The sequence below is a fragment of the Lepisma saccharinum genome, chromosome 6, assembly GCF_977018435.1.
Source record: "Lepisma saccharinum chromosome 6, izLepSacc3.1, whole genome shotgun sequence".
In the NCBI taxonomy this organism is placed as follows: domain Eukaryota; kingdom Metazoa; phylum Arthropoda; class Insecta; order Zygentoma; family Lepismatidae; genus Lepisma; species Lepisma saccharinum.
The window spans coordinates 79657066-79683570 of record NC_139234.1 but is presented as its reverse complement, the minus strand read 5'-3'; the positions used below and the strand labels follow the sequence as shown (position 1 = coordinate 79683570).

The following is a 26505-nucleotide window of genomic DNA, read 5'->3' as shown; positions in this document are numbered from 1 at the left end:
AAAGAAACTGCATATTTAGACATTTACTTTACAAAATCAGGGTATATGAAATATACATTTGTATTTATTTTGAAAATAAGAAAGTGACAGAATTCTACATTAAATTACAGGCTATTTTGTAATACATGTGTAAAATTATCAGCAATTTTAACTAATACATTGGTATACTTTGAACCAACACCAATACCAATGTTAATACTTTTACCAATTCTCACAGACCCTGATAATTCAATACTGAACAATAAAAAGTTATTCACAGTGTTGATCAATATTAATATGTAAGTATTCTACAGCAAATTATATGCTATGCATTCATTTATCAGATTTTGCCTTAACATATTCAAAGAATTGCATTGGAATATATAAAATAGCTGTCATTTAATCACAAAATCAATTATTTTTTCAGACAATACTGGTGAAAAATAAATGGAAATTTCTCTCTTTTTTCCCCAGGATAATTAGACCCCCCAAAAGTGTTGGCTCAGCCGTAATACATACGTCTATATTAGCTGATACTGATTGCGTTCTGATGAATCTGCCCCAACATTAATCAACAAAATTTAAAGTTTACAAGGTGTGGTATTGATAAACTAAAACAGAAAGATTCAGTTGTACCTACATTTTTCATTTCAGAATTTCCTGTGTGAAATAGACAGGGTCCTGCATGAGAAGAGCAGAGTTGAAAGGGAACTGGAAGAGTTGAAAGCAATGAAAGATGATTTGGATGTGAGACTGAAGAGCGAGGAGTTGAAAACCAAAGAAGAGAAGGAAAAGTTCCACCAGGATGCGGAAGACACGATGTATAATATATTAGGTAAGTGTTACTTGTGCACTTTGTACAAAATAAATTGTTTTCATAGTGCTTTCTTTTTATGAGAATCTCCATTCCTTGCATTGCTTTTCTACATAGTTCCCTTATTTCTTGGATTTCGTGGACTGGCACTTCAAGTGTAGGAAGCCACGCAACATGCCGTACACTTACACAGATCCACATCGTCCATCAAAATAGTCGCCGTTGGCCACTATGCACGTCTGCCAATGTTTGTATAACTGTTGGAAACACTGCTGAAAGATATTGGCCGGAAGATCCTGAATGGCTTCTCTTGTGACAGTGAATATCGCCTTGACGGATTGAAATTATGCCCAGGTAGCTTTGCTTTCAAGTGGGGAAAGATCAGGTGAGTATGGAGGGTGTGGCAAAATGGTGACCTGTTGCCTCACCAGTTCCTCTTGGACAAGCACAGAGTGATGTGCAGGGCCGTTGTCATGTAGCAACAGCCAGTTCTACTTACGCCACAGGCCAGGGTGCTTACGATGCTTAGCAGATTTACCTAATGTTTGGCAGAATTTGATTTGATTGATTGATTTGGTGTTTTAAGCCCACTTTATGCACAGTAAGGCTAATCAGGACTGGACGTACAGTTCAAAGTGGGATCCGAACCACTATGTGCCTCCACCAGGTATCAAACCTGGGACCCCTTGATTACAAGGCGACGATGCTACCACTGCACCATCTGGGAGGCCCGCAGAATTTCACATTTGACCGTTGCTCAAGCTGCAAGATTCTCAAGTTTCGCCTCACATTCAACTACCCTTCACAACAGAGACCATAGTTCTGTTTACACTGTATACACGCAACTGCCTCTTGCTGGGACGAGAGAGGAACTGACACGACACCATCCTGTGGTGCAACCTATCTGATGTAGTGCACCACAGTGACATTATGCAGCCAGTCCATGCACTTATTGACTTCTTCTTCTTCGGTGCTCCGGTCCATGACCTCCCCAATCTTCCTCTTCCATCCCATCCCATCCCATCCTATCCAAGGCTGCTCTCTGCCAGTTCCTAGTTCTAAGCAGTTTTACTGCATCTGCTCCAACCGCTTCTTCCCATCTGTTTTTGGGTCTCCCTCTAAAACGTCCTTGCATCACCTTCTTGGGGATTCGGCTGTCATCCATCTTGATTATGTGTCCTGCCCACTCTAACCTTTTAGCACTTATACCTAGGTATAAGCTGAGATGGGTACATCTTTGTAAAGTTCAAGTAATTCCTGATTGGTTCTTATTCTCCAAATATCTTGCACTTTTATTGGCCCAAATATTTTCTTTAGTATTTTCCGTTCAAACAAGTCGAACTTATTGACTGTACTGCATATATCACTTGTCCTCATAGTCGCGATTAGCCAAAAGTGACAGAAAAGTGATGTAAAATAATCTACTCAGTCAACCTCTGTACTGATAACACTACTAAGCCTTGTTTCCTTGTTAATAAACACTAAAGATGCTGACCAGGCAGTATTTATTATGCACTAAAACACTTTTTTTTAATGTGAACTGTATTGGTCAGCATCTGTAGTGTTCCTTTGTACTGATGTTTTGGTGTGATTTTATTTTTAATGTAAAATAAGAGAAGTGTAACCAACTAAAAAAAAATCAATGCCGGATGTGTGACGTTTACAATCAAAACTGTGAGAGTGGAAATGAGTCTGAAATCTCAATGAAAGTCGTGAGAATGTGCATGATGAAGCAGGGATCACAAAGTATAACCCCCACCCAAATAATCCAGGCTTAGCACCAAGGGATTTTAAAGTGTTCTTGCATTTGCATTTCAAGAAGTCCCTTGCCTACAATTTCAACAACCCCTGCCACTGACTGCAGATGGCTAGCTACTCATCGCATCATAATACAGTGTGTCCAGATAAATATCTAACAATAAGATATTAAATTATCTCAGCAACCAATAGTGATAGGATCGTCCGGTTTCATTTGTCTGAAAGAGAAACTCAACACGTTTTATCACCAAGAGGTGGAAGGTGGCAACATTGCTAGAGTGCATTCCCTTCACATTTGTTTACAAGTGAGCAAAATGGCTTCATTTACAGTGAGTCAGAAAGTTGAGTGCTGTTTTTGGTTTGCTGAATTCAAGTCTCCTGTTATCGTACAGAGAAAGTTCAGACAACAATATGGACAGGAACCACCAAAGCATCATTCCATTGTTCGATGGCATAAACAATTGTTGGAAACTGGTTCTGTGTTGCGGAAGGAAGGCAGTGGCACGAAACGTGTGAGTAAGGCAAAAGTGGAGGCTGTTCGGGAAGCTTTTCAACGCAGCCCACGAAAATTGATTAAACGAGCAAGTACACAACTTCAAATCCCTCGATCAACTGTGCATGACATTGTACACAAAAGGTTGCGGCTTAGAGCTTACAAGATACAGCTCGTCCAAAAAATTAATCGTAATGACAGACCTTGAAGGAAGGAGTTTGCTATTGAAACTATTGAAATGTTATCACGCATTGATGAAGACAATGAATTCCTAAAACGTGTAGCATTTTCTGACGAAGCCACTTTCCATACATCGGGTAAAGTGAATAGACATAATTGCAGGATATGGGGTGAGGAAAATCTCCACTTCGTGGTAGAACATGAAAGGGACAGTCCCAAATTAAATGTGTGGTGTGCGTTGACTCATGATTCTGTGATCTGGCCTTTTTTCTTTGAAGAGGATACAGTTACAGAAAACACCTACTTGGAAATGTTGGAACATTTTGCTGTACACCGTATACCACATGGATACACATTTGAACAGGACGGGGTTCCTCCGCATTACGCATGGAATATCAGAAACTTCCTTGATCACCATTTCCCACAGAACTGGATAGGAAGGGAAGGACCTATTCAATGGCCCCCGTGGTCCCCTGATTTGACCCCACTAGACTTCTTTCTATGGGGGTACATAAGACTCTCGTGTACAAACACCAGTACAAGACTTGAGGACGATCTTCGGAAAAGAATTATCGCTGCATGTGAATCTGTAACGCCTCAAATGTTACAAAACACCTGGAGGGAGGTTGAGTACCACCTTGATTTTGGTCAAGCAACCAAAGGAGCACACGTGGAGACATATTAAGGGGATTGCATTGAATATTTTGTGTTGGTGATAAAACTTGTTGAGTTTCTCTTTCAGACAAATGAAACCGGACGATCCTATGACTATTGGTTGCCGAGATAATTTAATTTCTTATTGGTAGATATTTACCTAGACACCCTGTACATGTTCTCACAACTTACATTAAGCTTGATGTAATAAGTGTAAAGCAAAAAATAAGGGGGGTCATGTTTAAGAACAGTTGAAAACACTTGAATCTTATAGTTGAAAAGTAAAATTGTTTAGGAGCAACATTATGTATTTAAGGTTTAAGTACATTTAATGTTTCATATTTTTTTTAAAAAAAAGTGTTTGTGACTTGTTCTTCCTAAGTCAGTATTAATTATAACTTGGAATATGTAGGCCTTAAATTTGTGTTTATTTTGCATAGTAATACATACAAACAAAGGTTGTTCTCAAAGTGAAAGAACTTCAAATGGAAAATGTAAAATCTGGGGAAAATTGTGTAACATTTTGCAACATTGGGACCATGAAGAGTGATTATATAATGAAGAAAATGTAAAATCGAGGAATGTTAAATTAGTGTTGAACTGTATTGCCTTTTATATCTTTAGAGGAATTAAAATTAATGTGGATATTTCCTTTTGCAGTGTCCTGCATATCACAAGCTGAAGTGATAGTTCAACATGCAATCCATGAAATTGACAATCCTGCTTTGTCAGCTGTCACCTGCACCCCAGGTAATGTAAAATGTTCTTAAGACTTTTTTTTTTTATGCTTGTATGATGTGCATTCATAGTTGATTGAAATTCAGGTAGGTTTCACTTTAACGAAAACACTGATGTGCAAGTTTGCCTACCTAGATAATGGTAATTTCTGTAGGTGATAGGAAGTTGTAAACCCTGTATATTATTTAAAACAATAATACAACAATCAGCAGCAGCAAAAATCAGGAGTGGAAAATGATGATTAAAGTCAGTTTTCAGTTTTGAATTATTATTTTTTTTTAAAGTGAATTACTAACTTATTTCTGCGAGATTTTCTTGTAATGTTCTATGGAAGCCCATGCAGCAGTGAAACAACAAGTTCCCATGTGGATGGTGGCAGAAATTACTGAAATTAATAGAACTATTACCAGTAAGTCTCACAGAACTAAGTTCTCTTATGTGTATTTATGATGTATCAGCATGGCACAGATTGTGCTAGGAGTGAAGAAACCAATGGAAGAGTGCAATGATAAGTCATTTTTCACAAAATAATAATAATAAAGTAGAAGTAAATACCAGTTTTACCGCACAATAATTATATTTTATTCTCATTAAAAGGGGATAATTTTTACCTGAAATGTGTTAGCACAATAAATAGTCATATTTTAATCTTCATATTCATGAAGTGTGAAGTGTAAAAAACTGAAGAGAACATGTTGTAAAGTCCAGTATAGCATCCACATGGCATAAAATGACACCACTACCTCGCTTACGACAAAAATTGACTTACCTGGTTTTTTCCCCTTACCCTTAAATTTATTTGTTTCTTACTCAGAATTAAGACAATTTAATTGTCCCTTGAAATCACAATGTCTTCCATTCCCTCCAATTTTCTGATGTGGAGTGAACAGTTTTATAGGAACTTATTACCAATGTCCACTGAGTGGACAGTTCTTCCTGGAACATTATATTTTGTTATTTTACTCAACTAAGATTTTCATAAAATTATTTTTTCATGTTCATTGGAGATTCTAAAGGGATTAATTAGTTAATTGCAATATATGAAAACTTAACTTGTGTAAAGGAAAAGCTATTAAAATAATCTAAATCCACAAATTTTGAATGCCGACAATCCACGTAGGGGAAAATTACATATTCTGTGTAAATTCTGAAAAGAGGAAAAAATATTTCTGGAAGAAATTAAGCTGATGTAACATTAACTCCCACTGAAATAAAAGTGTAAATATTTTAAAAACTATTTTTATCTCTGCCGGACAAGGTTTCTGCCCCTTTTCTTGAGAATCACTATAGCAGGCTAGGGTTCATATCGTTAAATTAGCGTATGGCATGGGTGTTCGTTAACAAAAAAAAACAAGACCTGAAAATTCATTTACGAAAATAACCATGCGGATGTGATGTTCTGACTAGTCGGTCCAGATTCCGGCCAAAGATTATGGACGATTACATTCCATAGCCTTTGGTCTTAGACACAAGCCAGCCGTAAATTGCTAACTACAACAACTCAAGAAATCAAGACACTTTTGATTCTGGACAAAATGACAAGTTTAGTGCATATTACTTACTTGAGCAATGGGTGCATGGTAGCGGTAGCATTGGAACAAATGAAATTCGCAGAGCACAGTCCCCAGCCGGCACTGGTTGAAAACAAACTAGAAATGCTGCCCGCTGATGGGAAGCGTTATACGCAAAAAGGAACATCGTTTAAATTACATTACGGACACGTTATTTCTTACCACTGACTTCTTCTATGTTGAAAATTTGATTCTGTATAGAAATCGTAAGTAGACACACTGTGATTAAACTATTTCACTGTAAAGAGTGCACACTTTGTGTTGTTATAATAAACAATGACGTAGAAGTAAAATGATATCGAAGAATAGGCTTGATGAATACTAGCTGAAGATTATTGAAAACTGTAGTTAATTAGACAAAGATTTTCGAAGATCGTTCTGTACTGTTTTCTCACTACCTGTGAAGATTGTCAAACGTCTTTCTCACTTTTCAAGTCTTGTTGGCGGTAAGGAATGGGTAGAACTGTCTTTCTTTTCTCTAAGTCTGCTGGAATCTCTTGAACAAGGATGGATTGTCCTTTCTCATTGGTCACTTCGCCTATGTCAGGGTTGTCTGTAAACACTATGGGGCTTCAGCAAGTAAAGCTCCTGTCCTTGCAACCAAAACACTGCCCGTAGGAAGTGATTTGAAGTATTTGGTTCAATTTGGACCACACTGCCGTAAATTTCTTGCGAGCACTCTAACTTCGGACATTTTGATTTGTTTATGTCTTTGCTGGGTGCCTTAACGTCATAAGGGTGAAGACTTTATCACATCTGGATCCTGAAGGGAGGTTAAAGTTGAAATTCTCGTATCCGTCACTCTGTCACAGAAATGTTCAGAACGTCGCCTTGCCATCTGCAGTCCGAAAATTATGAACATGGTTTCTGGGTCTTTAAATGCTTCTGTGCAGGTTTGTTTACATGGAAGCAGCTGGCTGGTCTCACTGGAACAGTGTGTCCTCTGTTGCCTTGGGTCTGAGGCGAAGATTTAGAGATTTTCTCCAATAGGTTCTGTCATGTTTAATATTTAAAAGTCTGGAACGCTGCAATAAGACCTTCTCCAATTTTTACCATCTGTGTCTCCAACATCCGACCATCTGCACTGTGTGGAATTTATGTTGGCTGCAGCCCATTATGAGTCTGGAGGAAGATCAAGGGGTCATGGTGAGACTACCGTGGCCTTGGTCTCGGGGTGCAGAACCATCAATTAACAGGATTCCTGGCTCCGTGGGAAGATCGTTGGCAATATAGAGATGGCTATTTCCTGTCAAGGAGTGGGAAATTCTCAAGATCGTAATTGAAGATCAGTCATATTACGCAGAGGTAAGACAAACAATAAATCTATTGTTGAATAGTGACATCAAATTTATGCAATATACATCAATAGAATTGGAAATTTTTTGCTTACTTTTTGTGTGCTTGATACTTTCAGATTATTTTCTGGGGCTGACGGATCCAGTTCTTCAGTCATTGAGTGAAGTTGACAATTCATTCCAATCATTTTGTACAAGCAGTTCCTCTTTGGAGGATTTAATCAGAAGACTATCACACATGTCGCACATTCTTGCCAGTTACCTCATTCAAGGAAAGACTACGTCAAATACTTCTCCCGACATAGAATTTGGAGAACGTAAGTATTTTCATTTCATTCATTTGTTTTTTCTACATCATATCTGAGTGTATTGTCTACTTAGTATGATAAAAGGTTATGACGGTATCAGAATGAGTACCATCATAAAGTGAAAAATAAAATAATTTTATTACTTGAAATTTACGATTTGAGGTCGTATTTGGTAGTTTATATTTGTACAAAATTAATTGGCATCATTTTGGCTTTAATATAACTGAAGTACGTATGTAAAATGCACGTATTTAAAATATTTTTATATCTTAGCGATGTAATTTGGTTGGTGAAGTATCAAGAATATGCTTACCGAAAATTGCCAATTTATGCATAATCGCACATATGTTTGGTTTCAACAGCTTTTATTTGCTCTTTCATAAGTATTTGGGCACGAACATGTATTTAAAACATATTACTAACATGTACAAACCATTTAATATAATTTTGGTTGATTTTCGACATTAAACTTACGATTTGCTGTAAAGAAGCGCCTTGTAGAGTAATCCAAAAGCTGTGAAGTAATCCTAAACTTGGACACATAGCCAACTCACAGAAAGGGAAAAATCTAAGTTGTGCGTAAATAACCTTTTTCCCAATAAAATTGTAAAACTTAAAATAACGGTAAAAGATGAAAATAAAATACGTAAACATGTAAGGAAATATTGTAAAATTTATTTTATTGTATCTAATCTATTTTACAAGTATTTTAATGTATAATTACTGTACAATTCTAAGTTTGTCACTTGAAAAGTATTCGCAAGTTTGTATACTGTGAAAAAAGTTGTAACAGTGTGAGTTCGGATACACTGCTTCATCTGAAAGATCAACCTCGACGGGAAATGAAGTCGCTAAATATTTCGAAGACTTAATTTGGAATTATTTCATGTAAATCAACATGATTTGTCCAGGAAAGATGACAAATATGTTACCAAAGGAGCAGTAACGCTTTTTAAAACTTCAAAAAAGTCGTGAAGAATATAATAAGTGAAAAAGGACATTAAAAGTGATCGATCCATAGGACGTTAAAATGGCAGCCATCTTATCTTCAAGACGAGTTATCAGATAAGTATAGTGAATATAAATGTAGCTACATAATTGAAAGGCCTATTTCGAAATTACGAAAAATTAACTTACTCCGAATGTGAAAGTCTGTTCAACGTATTAAATTACATAATTCGTATTTGTTTCCACTGTGGACAGTCGAGCATTTCTTGCTATTTTCATCGTAAAGATCTACGCAAGATTGGAAATAATTCTTCTTCGTAATAATTGACTTGAAGTGATAAACTTAAAATAAACCTGTAATATGAGACAAGGTTAATGTAATGTAATATTCATGCTTCGTTATATACATATATGAACGTGTACTGAATTTATGTATGATCTTGTTATACTCAGTCGTTTAATTCTTTTAAAATATATAGTGTGTTAATACTCGATGTTGGTAATTTTCCTTATGCACTCAAAGTGAATATATATTAGTGCCAGTAATTTTACAAGATATAAAAAGTTAAAATTGAACTTCTCGTATTTTATCATGTAAAGATTTGAAACTAATTTCTTTATTTCATATAAATGTGAATTCGATCTCGACCGTATAGTTTTCAAATCCGAGGTAAAAAGGCCGAGATACTAGATTAGTGAGACTCATTTAGTCTCTTAATTCTTAAGAGGTAATTTGTCAAAAATATATTTAGTATAACTTGGATACATTAAGATTGATCAGAATCATTTTTCGTCTCATGCGATACTAGATTGATGAGACTCATCAAGTCTCAATAATATTAAATTATATCGACTCATTTTACATCTGTAAGATGATGTTAAAATATTAGTGTACCTATTATAAAATAAATTTAACTCAATTCGTCTCATGATACTAGATATATGAGACTCATCTTTAGTCTCAGTCATTATTAAAATAACTAAAACTTATTTTTGTGCTTATTAAGGTATTTTCAAAGTCGATATTTGAACTTGATGATACTAGATTACTGAGACTCATTTTACTACTTTTAAAAGTCTCATAAAAGTCAAAACTTGATCATACTTAAATTAATGATACTCATTTATGTCTCTTAAGTGATAGGAGGAAGTATAATATTTAATTTGAGTAATTTTGTGTTTAACTAGTAAGTCTCTTTTCATATCTTAACAATGACACAAGCTGTTGAGGGAAATTTCACACTTGCGGACATTGTAGGGTTAATAAATGCACAAAGTAGTAAACTAGACACTGCTTTGCAGGTGCATAACACCAAAATAGACACTGCTTTGCAGGTACATAGTAGCAAAATAGACACTACTTTGCAAGCACAAAATAGTAAAATTGACACTGCTTTGCAAGTGCAAGCAGAACACAATAGTAAGGTTGACACAACTTTGAATGCATTAATCGAAGCAAATAAGGATCATACCAAAGAGTTTAAAGATCTTAAAATTGATATAGGTCAATTTAGAAATGAATGTATGCTTAGGTATGAGAAAGTAGAGAAAGATTTGCATGCTCTGGACAAGAAAATGAAAGTAGAATTAGTATCGTTAGCAGAGGATGTCGATAACAAAATCGAGAGTGTTATAGAAGATCTGTCAAGGCAATTTGACACGAAACTTGATAGATGCTTTAGAGCTTGTGAAGAGAATGATATGTCTCTGTGTACAGTTAGGAAGCATTTAGGGCAGGTACATACTGCACTAGATCAATAAACCATTAGTGAATAAGATAGATAGGGGGGATCAGCGGGATAAGAGTGATCTTGATTACGAATCCGATGTCAGAAGTCATGTCATTCTGTCATCCAAAATTCCACCTAATGTTAATAATCATAGTGAAGATGATAGTAATGTACAATACGTTAAGGTTGCTCCAAATAGTGACATGTTGAATGATGGTGCAGCTACTTATTTAAATGTTAACATTAGAAAGGCTATGTCACTGATCGAGTCTAGTCTAACAACCATGGTCAATAATGTACTGACTCCAGTTACAGTCAGAAAAAATACGACATCAAAGAATGTAAAGGTGAATTCAATGCAGGGTGATTTTCATGAGCTTGATGCTAGACAGATTGATCTAAATCATGAAAGCCATGAAGGTGTAAGTAGACCTAGTGCTGGTTACGTTCCGCATGACTACAATAAATGTAGACACCTTTCGGGTGCAATTTCTGATTCGGAAACTGATTGTGAAGTCAACTCAGTTCATGATAGTACATGTGTAGATGATGGTCCGTATTGTAATACTAGACTAGCTAATAAGAGAAATAAGCTGAAACGTGACAGGTTAACTAGTAGGGTTGGACAGAATGTAAGCAATACTCCTCAGATAACTCCTCCGACAAATGTTCCAAACGTTAAACATTCGGAAGTTGATCCGTCGAGAGATACTTCAAAGGTTAGGTATAAGCCAATAATTAAACCACAAGATTTGAGGCACTTCCCTCATTTTGATGGTGTTTCCGTAGACATTATACCATCTGAATTTTTAGAAAAGGTAGAGGAAAACTTGGAAATTTATAATATTCATGAGAGTGAATATATGAGTTATTTACCTAAATTACTCACTGATTGTGCGCGTACCTGGTACGTTGAAAATAAATTAAAGTTTAAGTCTTATGCTGAGTTTAAGACAGATTTCTTATCCCATTATCAAAACGATAGGTGGAAATCTGTAAATTTAACTAAAGTTCTAAATTCACCTTATGACAAAGACAGCAAGGAGAACTTGTTGCAGTTTGCGAATAAGAATTACAAAAAATTGAAATCTATACAACCACATGCTGACGAACCACATCTTATTGCTCAGTTATCTTCGTTGTTACCTTATAAAATTAGTGAACACTCGGTGGTGAATAATATTCATACACTGAGACAAACATTGCAGGCCATAGAAAATTTTCAATCTTTAAAAAATAATCCAATTAGGTGTATGGATTCTAGTAAAACTTATGGCAACCAAAAGAATAAATCTAAACTAGCTAATGTGTCTATGTTTAAGGAGCAAAATGACCAAAGTATGTCTAACAGAAATGGGTTAAGAAGTTTAGGGTATAATAATAATGTGGGATCTGCTCGTAAATCCTATGCTAATGGTAGGACATGGGTAAAAAATGATCAAATTTCTAGAAAGGTAAATCTTGGTTCGAGGCAGGAAAACTGTTAGATGCTCCTGATACAGGAGGTGTCTTGAGCATCAAAGCGGTTGAAAATCCTCCTTTTCCCAAAGCTCAATATAATGCACAATCAAGTGAAGTAAATAATGATCATCATTGTGATTTAGATGAGTTCGTTCCTAAGTTAGGAGATCATCACTTGCTTGGTGACAGTATGTTAGTTAGGTATGCTAACAGTATTTTGGGTTACAGATGGAATATGAATGAATCTGCTTCCAGATTCATAGGTTTGTGTGTCTCGGGACAAACCATTGATGATCTGCATAGGCGTGTATCAAATGCTAAGAAAATCTCAGACAAAATATTGGTCATGATAGGTACGAATGATTTAATTAGGAAACGCAACTTCGAACAAATGCAAGTATCTTTCAGCAAACTTTTGAATACATTGAAATCTAGATGTGCTGAGATTTCGATACTATGTTTGCCACCTCTTCCTAAATATATGTCATCTCCTAATGAACATTTGTGGCAGACATGGAATAATTTCAATCTGTATTTGATGTCACTACACGATGAGTTTAAAGTAAAAGTATACAATATAGCACCTTTATTCTTCTTGGAGAATGACCGCATAGATAACTCCTTGTACCAGAAATTCCTTGGTCACCCGTCCAGAGGTAGAGTAGATATGATACATTGGAATTATGCAGGAATGACTAAGGTTAAACAATTTTTGTACAGTATGGGTTTTAGTACTACACCTTGTACATCTAATGATAAAGTGGGTAGAGATATAGAAGTGCAAGCTACCGTGCACAATGTCAATGTTGGTCATTTTAGGGATGCAAATAGCATTGATAGTTATCCCGATGAGGATAACGTTTTGTCCTTGCAGGAAAACTAACAAGCGACCTTTGTTTTAAAGTGGGTGATGAAGGTCAAGTTAATAATCCCACTACTGATAACATTAATTTAGGGAAATGGGAAGAACTTCATAACAGTGATGAATATGAATCAAAAGAAATTCCAACACCAATAAATGTTCTCGGCAGTAACACACTTACTGCAAAATTAAAAGTTTTAATATTTGATAAATTTTACACTGCTCTCTGCGACACTGGCGCAGAAATTAGTCTACTTTCTAATACTATTTGGAAAGAAATTAATGTTAAGGCCAGTAGACCCAGGCTCACACCTGCGGATAATGTGAGATTGGTGGATTTTTCTGGTAATAAGAAGACCAAAGTATTAGGTATGGTTAAACTGATCATTCAAATAAGTAATTTGCAATGTTACGTTCAGTTTTTGGTGGTTCACAATCTACAAGTGGATATCATTTTGGGATTAGATGTGTTATATGCACTTCAAGCATCATTAAATTTTAAGGATCAAACGATAACATGTGGCTCCGATGAAGAACGCACTTTCGCGCGCTTTATGCCCATTATTGACGATGGTAATAATTTGTCTTATTTTGAGTGTTCTCATGTCAGTAATTATAATGGCTTGGAGGATAAGTCCAAGTTCAACCTACATAAGTTTGAAGAGTACATGAATAAGGCTGATTCGCTTACTAACGAACAAAAAACTTCGTTCATAGAGTTACTACTCCAATATGAGGAAATATTTTCTAATAAGCCTGGTTTGTGTAACGATTACGTTCACAAAATGGTTTTAGATACAGATCTACCTATAGTAGGCAAAAATTATCCTATACCTTTTGCTTATAGAGATCAAGTACGTGAACAAATAAAAATCATGCTTGATTGGGATGTTATTGAGTTGTCTAATTCAGAGTATCTGTCTCCACTTTTAGTAGTTCCTAAATCTGGAGGAGGTATACGTTTATGTGTTGATCTCAAAAGAGTAAACCAGCATGTTAAGTTTATTCAAGTGCATCCCATAAAGATACAAGAATTATTGGTAGAATTCCAAAATTGTAAATACTTCACTTCGGTGGATTTATTGAATGTTTTCTGGCAAATTAATCTTCATCCTGACAGCAGAAAATATACTGCGTTTATGTTCGAAGGTATCTTATATCATTTTGAAAGAGTTGTATTTGGTTCAGTAAATGGTACAGCTGTATTCATTGATGCGTTAAATCGTGTGCTTAAGGACTGTAGAGATTTCGTTGTAGTTTATGTTGACGATGTTATCATAAAATCTCAGGATTTTACATCTCACATAAAACATGTAAGAACAGTTCTTGAAAAATTGAAGCAGGCAGGCATGACGTTGAAACTTGAAAAATGTGAGTTTTGTAGATCAGAAATTAAATTTTTGGGTCACATGATTACTTCGCGGGGGTATAAGAAAGATCCTAAGTATGTAGATTCCATCGTAAATTTGCCTGTGCCAAATTCGGTTAAGCAACTGCAAAAAATCCTAGGTTGTTTTAATTGGTTGAGTAAATACATAAAAAATTATGCCATCATAGCACAACCTATGTATGACTTGTTGAAGGCTGGTAAGAAATGGCAATGGAAAGACCAAGCTTCTTCAGCTTTTAAAATACTAAAAGATAAAGTTAGTGAACAAGTACTTTTATCTTTTCCTAATTTTTTACACACTTTTTATGTTCAAACCGACGCATCAATAATAGGTGTTGCAGGATACTGCTATCAGATGATAGATGGTATTATCAAACCTCTCGGTTTCGTGAGTAGATTGCTCAGAAGTTATGAAAAATCATACACTTCTACAGAATTGGAAGTTTTAGCCATATTGTTTACTATAGATAAGTTCTGTTCACTGTTAAAAGGCAGACATTTTATTATCATAACTGACCATAAGGCACTTACCTGGTTAGAAACTGCGCACACATGGAATGCACGTTTAACTCGTTGGTTTGTACAATTACAACAGTATTCCTTCCAAGTACAATACTGTAAAGGGTCAGAAAATATAATTGCTGATGTTCTAAGTAGAACATTTCCGATGCAAGAAGGCCTCTTGTATCATGTAAATTCTTTGCAGTTTAAGGAAATACTAGAACCTTTTATTAATATAGAAGATATGATAATAGCTCAAGAAAATGATGATGAATTGAAGGAAATTAGGCAATATATTTTGCACTCCTCAATTCTTAATGATAATCCAAGAAGTAGGACTTGGAAAGAGCGTTATGTTCTAAGGGACAATATTTTGTGTGTTAAAGACTTTCATAATGTTCAAAAAATTAGAATTTGTATTCCAATTACATTAGTAGGTTCAATTTTGAACAAATTTCATGACTTATCGGGACACTTTGGTGCTAGTCGTACACTTTCTCAAATATATAGATACTTCCAATGGAAAGATATGAAGAAAGATGTACAACAATATGTAGCAGACTGTGATGTATGCATTCGAACTAAACCGAATAAGCATCCGTCTAAACATTTAGCCAAAGTACACGTTACCGACAAGCCTGGGAAAATATTGTTCATTGATTTACAAGGTCCATTCACCATGGGTCCTAAACGCGAACGCTTTTTATTTACCATATTGGATGCAGCATCCAGGTATTTGGTGGCATATCCAGTGACCAACAGCAACGCTGTTACGGTACTGAATAAATTGTGCCAAGTATATTTTGTACATCTGGGTATTCCAGAAAAAATAATTTCAGATAATGGACCACAGTTTCGTTCATGTCTTTTTAATACTAAAATGAAAGAATATGGTGTCAAACTTATGTTTACTCCACCTTACCACCCTTCATCCAACATGGTTGAACGGTATCATTCGGAACTTAACCGTTTAATGCGAGTGTTGTGCATTGACAACCATGCTAAATGGCCACAGCAAGTAACCATGGCTTTGCATTGGTTAAACAATGCAATCTCCTCACAAACTGGTTTCGCTCCAATAGAATTAAGGTTAAATAAGGAACCTAACCTACAAGTAGGAAATGTCATATTAGATGATTGTACACATCAGTCATGGAATGACAAACTGCTTATGGCTCAGATTAAAAGTCATGCAACTAGATCAAATAAGTTAAACAAAGTGAATAATAAACAACTAGATAAAATATCAATTTCTTCTGGAAATCTTGTTTTTATCAGAAATAGGCAAAGAGATATGGATGATAATCCAATTAAAAAATATTGTTTTCTGTATGAAGGTCCATACTTATGTATAAAAAATTTTGGTGACTCTCGTATATCTGCCTTACGTTGCAGTGATGGGATTCTTCAGGAAAACATTGCTATTGAACATGTAAAATTGTGGAAATGTTCCAAAGACAAGAAAATTTCTTGGTTGAACATTTTGCAAAATACAAGTAGCACACATAAAGATGTGGTGCAAAATATACTTGATCAAACAATGCAAGAAAAAAGTGATATTTCTTCATCTGTCATTACAGATGTGTGTACAGTTTGTTCTTGAAACGAACTTACCATTATTGAGGTTAGCCAGAGTCGGTAGTACACCTCGTATAAAATATTAATGTGTTAAGTAACTCTCGTAGTTATTCATTTTTTTTTTGTTGGCCTATAAATGGTCGTACTTTAAATACATTTTATTAGAGTGATAATTTAAATTTAGTTGTTAGGATTTACCTCATGGACAGTGAGATACTTATAAAAATGTGAAACAATTAAATGCATCTATGTCACACTCTAGAAACAATTGTTAATTGAACTGTATTAACCCATAACAGCTCGCTTGTTTGTCTAAGGTACAAGTTAATCAAGTTGTAGTCAATAACACCTAGGGATTGGTACCATGTATCCAAATGCTAATTTTAATGTGAATAATTTAGAGATATTTGATTCCATAAGCAGAATCAAATACTCACATTAGGTTGCAAAAGGTAAGCAAAGAGATCCACGAGTTGATCCGAGCTTGTTGTACATGCTGACATGCCATAGAGCATAAAAACTTGGGGTAGGTTCACGTAAAAGGCAATAAGTAAGTCCTATAGTGCCACTCAAGAAACTGAATATGAAAAATGTTATTAATATTTTTTGTCAATATTATTGAGCAGTAACCATTTTACTTTAAGTGGCGAAGATTGACAAAAAACTTAATATGAAAAGTGTATGATTTTATTAGCATAGGATATTGAATGGTACAAGTTGAAACCTTACTCAAGCAATTTCTTTTGTATGGTTAAATTAGGTGAATAATAAGACATTATTTGTACTGGGCAGATGGGTAGTACTGGAACGTTAAGATTGACTTCATGAAATGTTTTACATACTCAAGAGTACCTGGCTTAATGGTGTGTTGATTGCTTAAATTAGTAACATTCGCATCTGATAAATGGTCATGCTATTTGAGATAGCAATGTATGCAGTGTTGACATTAAGTATACTCTAAAATACTGATTCAAGTTTCAATCGAAAGTTTTCTCACGTCCACAGCAGTGTGAAATTCCTCTCAACAAACTTTTGTTCAGAACAGCATAGAACTGATAGGTATTTCTTGTTTGTTAATATGTAATGAACAGTAACCATCTATCGTGAATGGTGAAGATTGGTAATAATTTTGTGCATTAGCCATATTATGAGTGGTGAAGTTTGTGATTATTCTATCATATAAACAATAAGTTATAATAATTTTATGTTTTGTGTTCATTTAACTAAAGTGTTGATGTATAGTTTTTTGTAGCTCATTCTACTACAAATGATGAGCTAGAAATTTGTTGAACATATTAATTTTTGCTTTTGTTTGTTATTTGACACATAATACTTGATATGCTATTTAATTTCACCATAACTTCGAAGTTTGAACTTCATTTTTCATGTATTTTAATTTAACATTATATCACATAAACAATACTTCAGCTCAGAAACATATTAAAGTTTCCTAATATATAAGTTAATATTTTCTCTGGTCTATAATTTTGACACAAAATGTATGACGTGCTATAGAAGTTCATTATCACTTCATGATTGAGAAAGAAATTTATTGTTACTATGTTCTTTTAATTATCTTGATTTCTTTGAAATAATAGATCAAATTCTGATCTCTTGAGTTGTTACAAGTTTATAAAATAGTAAATAATAGTTTGGCGTGGGTAAGCCCATTGGGCGCCAGTATGACGGTATCAGAATGAGTACCATCATAAAGTGAAAAATAAAATAATTTTATTACTTGAAATTTACGATTTGAGGTCGTATTTGGTAGTTTATATTTGTACAAAATTAATTGGCATCATTTTGGCTTTAATATAACTGAAGTACGTATGTAAAATGCACGTATTTAAAATATTTTTATATCTTAGCGATGTAATTTGGTTGGTGAAGTATCAAGAATATGCTTACCGAAAATTGCCAATTTATGCATAATCGCACATATGTTTGGTTTCAACAGCTTTTATTTGCTCTTTCATAAGTATTTGGGCACGAACATGTATTTAAAACATATTACTAACATGTACAAACCATTTAATATAATTTTGGTTGATTTTCGACATTAAACTTACGATTTGCTGTAAAGAAGCGCCTTGTAGAGTAATCCAAAAGCTGTGAAGTAATCCTAAACTTGGACACATAGCCAACTCACAGAAAGGGAAAAATCTAAGTTGTGCGTAAATAACCTTTTTCCCAATAAAATTGTAAAACTTAAAATAACGGTAAAAGATGAAAATAAAATACGTAAACATGTAAGGAAATATTGTAAAATTTATTTTATTGTATCTAATCTATTTTACAAGTATTTTAATGTATAATTACTGTACAATTCTAAGTTTGTCACTTGAAAAGTATTCGCAAGTTTGTATACTGTGAAAAAAGTTGTAACAGTGTGAGTTCGGATACACTGCTTCATCTGAAAGATCAACCTCGACGGGAAATGAAGTCGCTAAATATTTCGAAGACTTAATTTGGAATTATTTCATGTAAATCAACATGATTTGTCCAGGAAAGATGACAAATATGTTACCAAAGGAGCAGTAACGCTTTTTAAAACTTCAAAAAAGTCGTGAAGAATATAATAAGTGAAAAAGGACATTAAAAGTGATCGATCCATAGGACGTTAAAATGGCAGCCATCTTATCTTCAAGACGAGTTATCAGATAAGTATAGTGAATATAAATGTAGCTACATAATTGAAAGGCCTATTTCGAAATTACGAAAAATTAACTTACTCCGAATGTGAAAGTCTGTTCAACGTATTAAATTACATAATTCGTATTTGTTTCCACTGTGGACAGTCGAGCATTTCTTGCTATTTTCATCGTAAAGATCTACGCAAGATTGGAAATAATTCTTCTTCGTAATAATTGACTTGAAGTGATAAACTTAAAATAAACCTGTAATATGAGACAAGGTTAATGTAATGTAATATTCATGCTTCGTTATATACATATATGAACGTGTACTGAATTTATGTATGATCTTGTTATACTCAGTCGTTTAATTCTTTTAAAATATATAGTGTGTTAATACTCGATGTTGGTAATTTTCCTTATGCACTCAAAGTGAATATATATTAGTGCCAGTAATTTTACAAGATATAAAAAGTTAAAATTGAACTACTCGTATTTTATCATGTAAAGATTTGAAACTAATTTCTTTATTTCATATAAATGTGAATTCGATCTCGACCGTATAGTTTTCAAATCCGAGGTAAAAAGACCGAGATAAGGTTCATCTGTGCATGATAAGTTCACATTAAGACACTGTTTCTTTAACCTTTAACTGGTATCATATATTTTTTGTTACATGACTGGTGTCATAGTGTCTATTACAGAAAAAAATATTTTCTTTTTTTAAATAATTTTTTAATTTAACTCCTTTTAACATATTCTTTGACCCAAATCTGAGCAAAGATTTTGTGGAACAAATACAAAGAATGAATCTATATAATAAATTGAAAAACAACTCCATTAAAATATGCCACTTCCTTTCTTTTTTTCCCACAAATGTATTGTTGATTTCAATATATTTACTTTATCAGACACGTAAGACACAGAATTGGTATACAAAACCAAAATTATGAAAGAAAACAAATTCACAAAATAACTCGTATGTTTTAAATTTGAATTCCAAATTTTTGTCCTTTTTTTATAAAATTCAAAAATCACTTTTGGATATTCAAATTTCTTATTTATTAAGAGTGCACAGTGTTGCCTGTCATATATAGGGTTACCAGATCGCTATGAGGGAAAAGTAGGACATATTGTCCCAAAATGTAGGACACAAAACATTCGCAATAAAAATACACATTTACAGAACATGTTAGAAAGTAATGCAAAATATACCCTCAAAACATTCGCAATAAAAATACACATTTACAGAACATGTTAGAAAGTAATGCAAAATATATCCTTTTCAGCTTTAAAAAATACGATTTCTTAATGAATTATTAAATGCAAAATTTCCAATCTTGTAATCAATACTAACAATACATTTCTTATTAACTGATACTTCTCAGTGCCAATTTTTATCAAAATTTCAGGTTTAGTCAAAATATATTTATGAGGGACAAAACAATCAAACTCAAATTATACTAAACCCCAGTACCAAACATTCTACAGACTTTTTGAAAAAAAAAAAAAAAAAAAAATCTCTCATGACTCTGTTGTGCTGATGGTAATGAAAGTACTCTCTTATTATGACCTGGAATAGCAAACAAATATTCAACCGTAACTTAAAATAATCCCAGAAGTTTCGTCTAGGGTGGTTTCAAGTTCAATGTGACCCCAAAACTTTGTTCATAAATTTCTTCAGTTTTTGTTCCAGCCGAAATCTTTATTTCCTTTTTGCGTAATACTGAATCAAAATAAATTTCACTGTTGAGTTCGAGTTTCATTATTGAGTCCATAGACTTGTAACTTGCATGATTTCTCTTTGTTCAACTGAAACACACATTTTTCCCTAATTAATATTAATTATGTGAAGCTCAAAATGTTGGACATTTATGATATTTTTCAAATTCCTCCTGGATGCCGCACATCAGGCTAAAATGTAGGACATGTCCGATAAAAACCGGAAATCTGGTAAATCTAGTCATATACCACTTTTGGTTCTATTTATATAACTAAAATTTTAAAATCATCATCTTACAGATGTATATTGTATAAATATAACAGTAAATAAATCTAAATGTAAATTATAATCATCACTATTGCCTCATCATGTTCACCTAACACTTCAAACAATTATTCCAAGTTCTTTCAAAGATTTGTTCATTTGCATCATAACTCATTGAGAAGATCATTCTTGTTAGGACTTCCCTGTTTTAAATTACATTTTATGCCTCTTGTCCGAGTTTGAGATGGGCTGAGTTCTGGTTCATATTCTCACTTTAGTTACTAATGAACATCAATATATATAATGCTAAATTAAAGCATATTAATCACAACAAACGCTGAAACATGCACATATGACAGTGGTGGACAAGGATCAGTAATGTCAGTGTTTTTTTGTGTGTTCATGACTGCAGATGTGATTTTTTCTTCATATTGGGAGATATATGACAAATTTCCAAAAGATGGATAATAGCAACATGGAAACAGTTGTTGAAGGTGGTATTATTGCTGTTGGTATGGATGGCAACTGTGAGGTCAGAGTTTTGGGTGAAGGAATGATGGTTATTGATCGTAAGATTCAAGGGGGTGGAGGTTTTCGCCCAGGTAGAAGTTACCGCAGACTTGGCAGATAAGGGTGTATATGAGGTTGGATGAGTGGCAGGTGCCATTATGGTGAAGGATGAACTCACCTTCAGAGGTAGGGATCTGGAGGGTGGGGGGAGGTGAAGAGTTCGGGGCAGGTCTTACACCTGGCTTTCTTGCACTTGTGGGCTGGGGGAGTGGGGTGCAAGGGGTGGGTGTGTTATGGACCAAGATGTTCTTGAGGGTTGGGGGGGGGGGGGGCGATGGAAGACGACCCTAGGTTTATCCTGGAAGATGTCCCTGGTGTCAGGATCACTGTGCAGGTTGGGAAGGAGGAAGTGGAGGGTATGTTAGATTTTCATAAGGTGTGGGTGGTATTGGGTGATGAGAGCTGGAGGGTTGGTTTTGGGTTGTTTGGTGCAGTTGTGGGAGGTGGCTCTTGTGATTTGTTTGTTGATGAGGGTGGAGGGGTAGCCACGGTTGGTTATGACTTGGTGCAGGCGTAGGTTGTAGTTTTGGCAGGATGAGGGGGATGAGTTGAGGCATTGGCCTCTGAGAGCTAGAGAAAATGGGATGGCCTTTTTGGTGTGGTAGGGGTGTGAGCTGGAAGAGTCGATATGTATGGATGTTTCCAAGTGGTCTCCCGCTATGTGGATGTCCACATCTAGGATGGTCACTTGGGTCTTTGGAGTGGGACCAGGTGAATTTGAGGGTAGTGAAATCATGAGTTGGTTTAGGAATGTAGTGAGGGAAGGTTCCATAATGGAGTGGTTATCAAAGCACACTACGAAACCAGGGGTCCCAGGTTCGAATCCTGCCTAGGCATGGGTGTTCTTTGTGGGTGTCACTTCATCAATTTCATCATATCACCCCTTGCCTCATCTTCGTTATTACCCAAATGTGGCAGAAAAGCAAAGTAAAATCAATCAAAATGTAATTAAGTGTTGGCTAAGTCAGTAGTAGTTTATCCTTTGACTAGTTTCATCAGGAGAGCAAAGGGTGGGCATGCAAAAAGTAGAACCGTCTCATACATGTATGATACCAGGAGAGGATTAAATTCACATGACTTGTTGTATGTTTCATTGCTAAATCAGGTTTCCTACTGACTCTTGAAAGTCTGAGAATATCGTGAAAATACTCAAGAACTTGGTAAAGTTGGAGAAATTTACCTACGTCCGAAAAATGTACTGATGTTTATCTCGCTGTATTCCAGACATTGCTGAGGTGTGTAAATCTGTTGGAAGGGAATCTCTTGTGCTTCTGATGAACATGAAACAGAGGGATAAAGCAGGGGAAGTCTCGGGGAGCATAGTGGTGGTGAAAGGGAAGATAGAGGAAGTGACGCAGCTTGTGAACAGGCTCACTAGCGCCCTCAAAGGGGATTCCCTGGAGCAGATAGGTGACATGGTGGAAAGCGAGCTCACGAGCATGGATAAGGCTATAGAGGAGGCTGCAGCGAGGATAGAGGTACGTATAAGGTTAGGTGTTGAGATGTGGGAAATCAATTGATCTCGCTGTGATAATAAAATTAATTACTCTGTGATATTTGTTTAAACTAATCAAAGAAAATTGAACTTTACTTTGTACAATTGCTTTTTAAAAATTCATTGGCATTATAATATAAAATGTTGGAAAAATATAGAATGAACTTTTTAAATTATTTCTGCAGATATATTGCTGGAAGCACATATTTTTGGTAAATAAAAAAGCAAAATTTTGTTCAAAAAGAGTCAATTAAGTGTTATAGCGATGAAAAATCTGATCAAAAACTATATAAAATGACATTTGGGTTTTACAATTGTAAACATAATCCTAAATTTGATTTAAAAACTGCACTTATTACAGAAAATAAACATATCCCTTCTAATAGCACATTTATCTAGTTACCAGAATATTTAGTTTATTCATGTATGAAGGGATCCACTTTCGCTTCTCAAATATTTACAGCAGAATTAATCTATTTTCCATGAATAGCATAACTCTCAGGATAATTTAAACTCAGAAAGTGTCACATATGTAAATGAACTCTAAATTTCATGTTTCAGAGTCTTATTTCACATTTTGCAGTCCATTTCGCATCATTCATGACAAAACAGGGTAGGAAAATGCACCTCGCACCTTTCAGAAACTTGAAAAATTAACATTACAATGTGTTATTTCACATTTTGTGTTTTCGTCAAAAACGAAATATGTATGCCTCTATATATCGCATGTTCCATAAATATATATTGGGAAGAATTGTGAACTCTATAGAAATATTGGACTGGAAAAAATATTAGCTTTAGTACCTGTTAATTATAACCATCTCTAACACTTCTATAATTTTCTTATTTTTATTTACAGGAAATGTTGAACAAATCTAGAGCAGCAGATTCAGGAATTAAATTGGAAGTGAATGAAAAAATCTTGGACTCTTGCACCACACTCATGCAAGCAATTCGTGTTCTGGTTCAGAAATCAAAGTTGCTTCAGGCAGAAATTGTTGCACAGGGGAAGGTACGTACTATAACTTTTTGGTTGCACTATCCATCCACCAGGTGAGTCCTTATTCAGATCAAGGCTCGTAATTTTTTTTTTCTGTCAGCAGTCTTCTCCTAACTTTTTCCCATTATTTTCACTAGTCTCCTTCCTCTCCCTTTCATACCGTTCACGATTTGTTCTCTTCATCTTGTTCATTCTCTCTCCGCTTCTCTTTCCTTCCATCTTTAACCTCCTCATATGTATGTACTACTTCATTCTTGCTGTCTGCCTTTCAGCATGCAGTTTTTTCTGTTCCTAGGATTTTCGGTGGTGTATTCTTCATGTTACCGCGTTTGCTGCTATTAAACCCATGTTTTTCATATATTTGTATACATTTAGCATTAATATATGGATAATTGCAGGCCCACGTGGCAGAGTGGTTAGCACATCGTGCTATGATGCCAGGGGTCCTGGGTTCAAATCCCAGCCTGGGGATGTGTTTGCGAGTGTCCATTCATCAATTTCATCGTATCATCACTCATCCCCATCTTTGCCAAATTGGCACAAAAGTGAAGTAAAATATAGCAAATCAATCAATCAATATATGGGTAATTGCTCATTGCATATTAAGTAAACTTTTGAATCAAGCTACAAAACCAGAATTTAATAAAATTATTTAAAGAACCTAAAGACTGGTTTATTTATGCCACTAATTGTTCTCCATCACACCCTTCTGATGATCTAGTTTCCTAAAAATAACTCTTTTATATCATCTGGACATTGATTGAATACCATAGGCAGATGTCTAGCACACCTGGCACAACCAATGTTGTCACTACACCTCATATTTTTTTAAGAAAACATACTTTTTTTAATATGTATAATTAATGCCATAAGTCATCTGTAATGCTTCATTGATTTGTTTTGATTAATTTGGTTTATTTTACTACACATTTCTGCCACTTTTGGCTAATCACGAAGATGTGGATGAGTGTGATATGATGAAACTGGTGAGAACACTCACAAACACCCATGACCTAACCGGGACCCCTGGTGTTGTAGCTGGCAAGCTGTAATGCATAAAATGCATGGACATTTATCGTTATTTTATCAATTCAATAAATCCCCACAGAGACAATCTATACACATCAAAAAATTTTGCAAGCTACTCCACAGCTGTCTTTTATTCATGCATCTTTTTACTTCATACAAAAACTTTTTTTCACCTTGGTAACTTTTCCCGCATGCTGAACATTTAAGTATGATTTTTCTAGTTTAACGTTTAAAAAATATTCACATAGACAAAGTTAATACCCAGTGCAAGTTTCATGTCTATCTCTTCTTGTACAAACTTTGTGTATGTTCAAAGTCTGGGTTGCATGACTTTTTGGACACCCTGTAGCATCTTGTAATCTTGTAGCAGGCCTTTTTTCTTTATTACTTTCACCATTGCATGAGAAATATTGCATGGTCCTACCTGTTCTACTGCAAAACAAGATAAAGATACATGTAACCTCATATTGCTACGTGGATACAAATTAGAATATTAGATAACTTCTTACAGACTTTTTAGCAAACAGCCAATGAGAATAATTTAACATAATCAGTTAGCATTTCAATCTGATTTCATTACACAAAAGTTTGTCTTTGTAACTTCCAAAGTTTCCCCAAACAACCAAATTGTTCTGGATATGTCACTATAATAGTGATTGTTAATATTTGACTCCATTGATGGACAGGCAATTGAGAAGTTATATTACAAGAGTCAAATGAAAACTGTAAAAGTCTAATAAAAATTATAGGGCAGACTGTCTACAGCTCAAATTTACATGAGGTATCAACTGTTATTTACAAAATGACCTTAAGGCTGCAACACTAATCAAGTGAGCTTGAAAATGCATCACTGAAGAGGAGTGGTTTCTTGCCCTCTGTCAGCCTTAAACTTACAGAAATTTCTTTGCAAATTAAAATTGAATATCTCCGTGCATGCTTACCACCCCAGCAAGTTTACTAATGGAGGAGAAAGTTCGACAATGGCCCCAGTTCACAGGCAGATGGGTGGAAAGGTCTTCTCGGTGGCTCATAAGTGACTGCACGTGGACCCCCAAAGACTTATTCTTCTTAAGGTTTACAGGCATTAACTCAAACTTGAAAATACATGTATATCAGCAATAGGTCTGTGCTAAAATGCAGCAAGCTTGTGCAACGCTATATAGAGAAATCTACTAGATAATAAACAAAAATTAAGGTTTTCATTAGACACTCCCTTGTACTAGTACGTAATATGTCTTTCATTCCAGGAGAATTTTATGTTATCTCTAGTAATTTTAGAGAAATCAGCAGATACTAAGTAGTTGAATTGTTGACATTGGGACCGATCTGATACCACTTTCAGACAATACTCTTACCGATTCCCACCAATACCAATACTTGTAACAATTAAAAGTTGTTCAAGATACTCGTATTTATAAATATTAATGGTTGAGTATTTCATTCAAATTATAAGCACCAGTTGACCAAAGTTTTGATTCAAAATGTTCCAGTATTACAACAGACTATTAAAATGCCTGTTATGTAATCACAA

The 26505-nt window shown here is 34.8% G+C and overlaps 1 protein-coding gene across 2 annotated transcripts in view; it reads left to right on the top strand.

The window, feature by feature from the left end:
• The window catches only part of LOC145988907 (huntingtin-interacting protein 1-like), a 145484-nt gene that overhangs the window by 106564 nt on the left and 12415 nt on the right, over positions 1 to 26505 (top strand). For both annotated transcript variants that reach the window (XM_083124199.1, XM_083124200.1), the window contains exons 13-17: positions 634 to 814; positions 4539 to 4628; positions 7602 to 7799; positions 22675 to 22928; positions 23805 to 23957. In XM_083124199.1, the coding sequence (XP_082980325.1) occupies positions 634 to 814; positions 4539 to 4628; positions 7602 to 7799; positions 22675 to 22928; positions 23805 to 23957 (876 nt within the window). The remainder of the gene's footprint in view (positions 1 to 633; positions 815 to 4538; positions 4629 to 7601; positions 7800 to 22674; positions 22929 to 23804; positions 23958 to 26505) is intronic.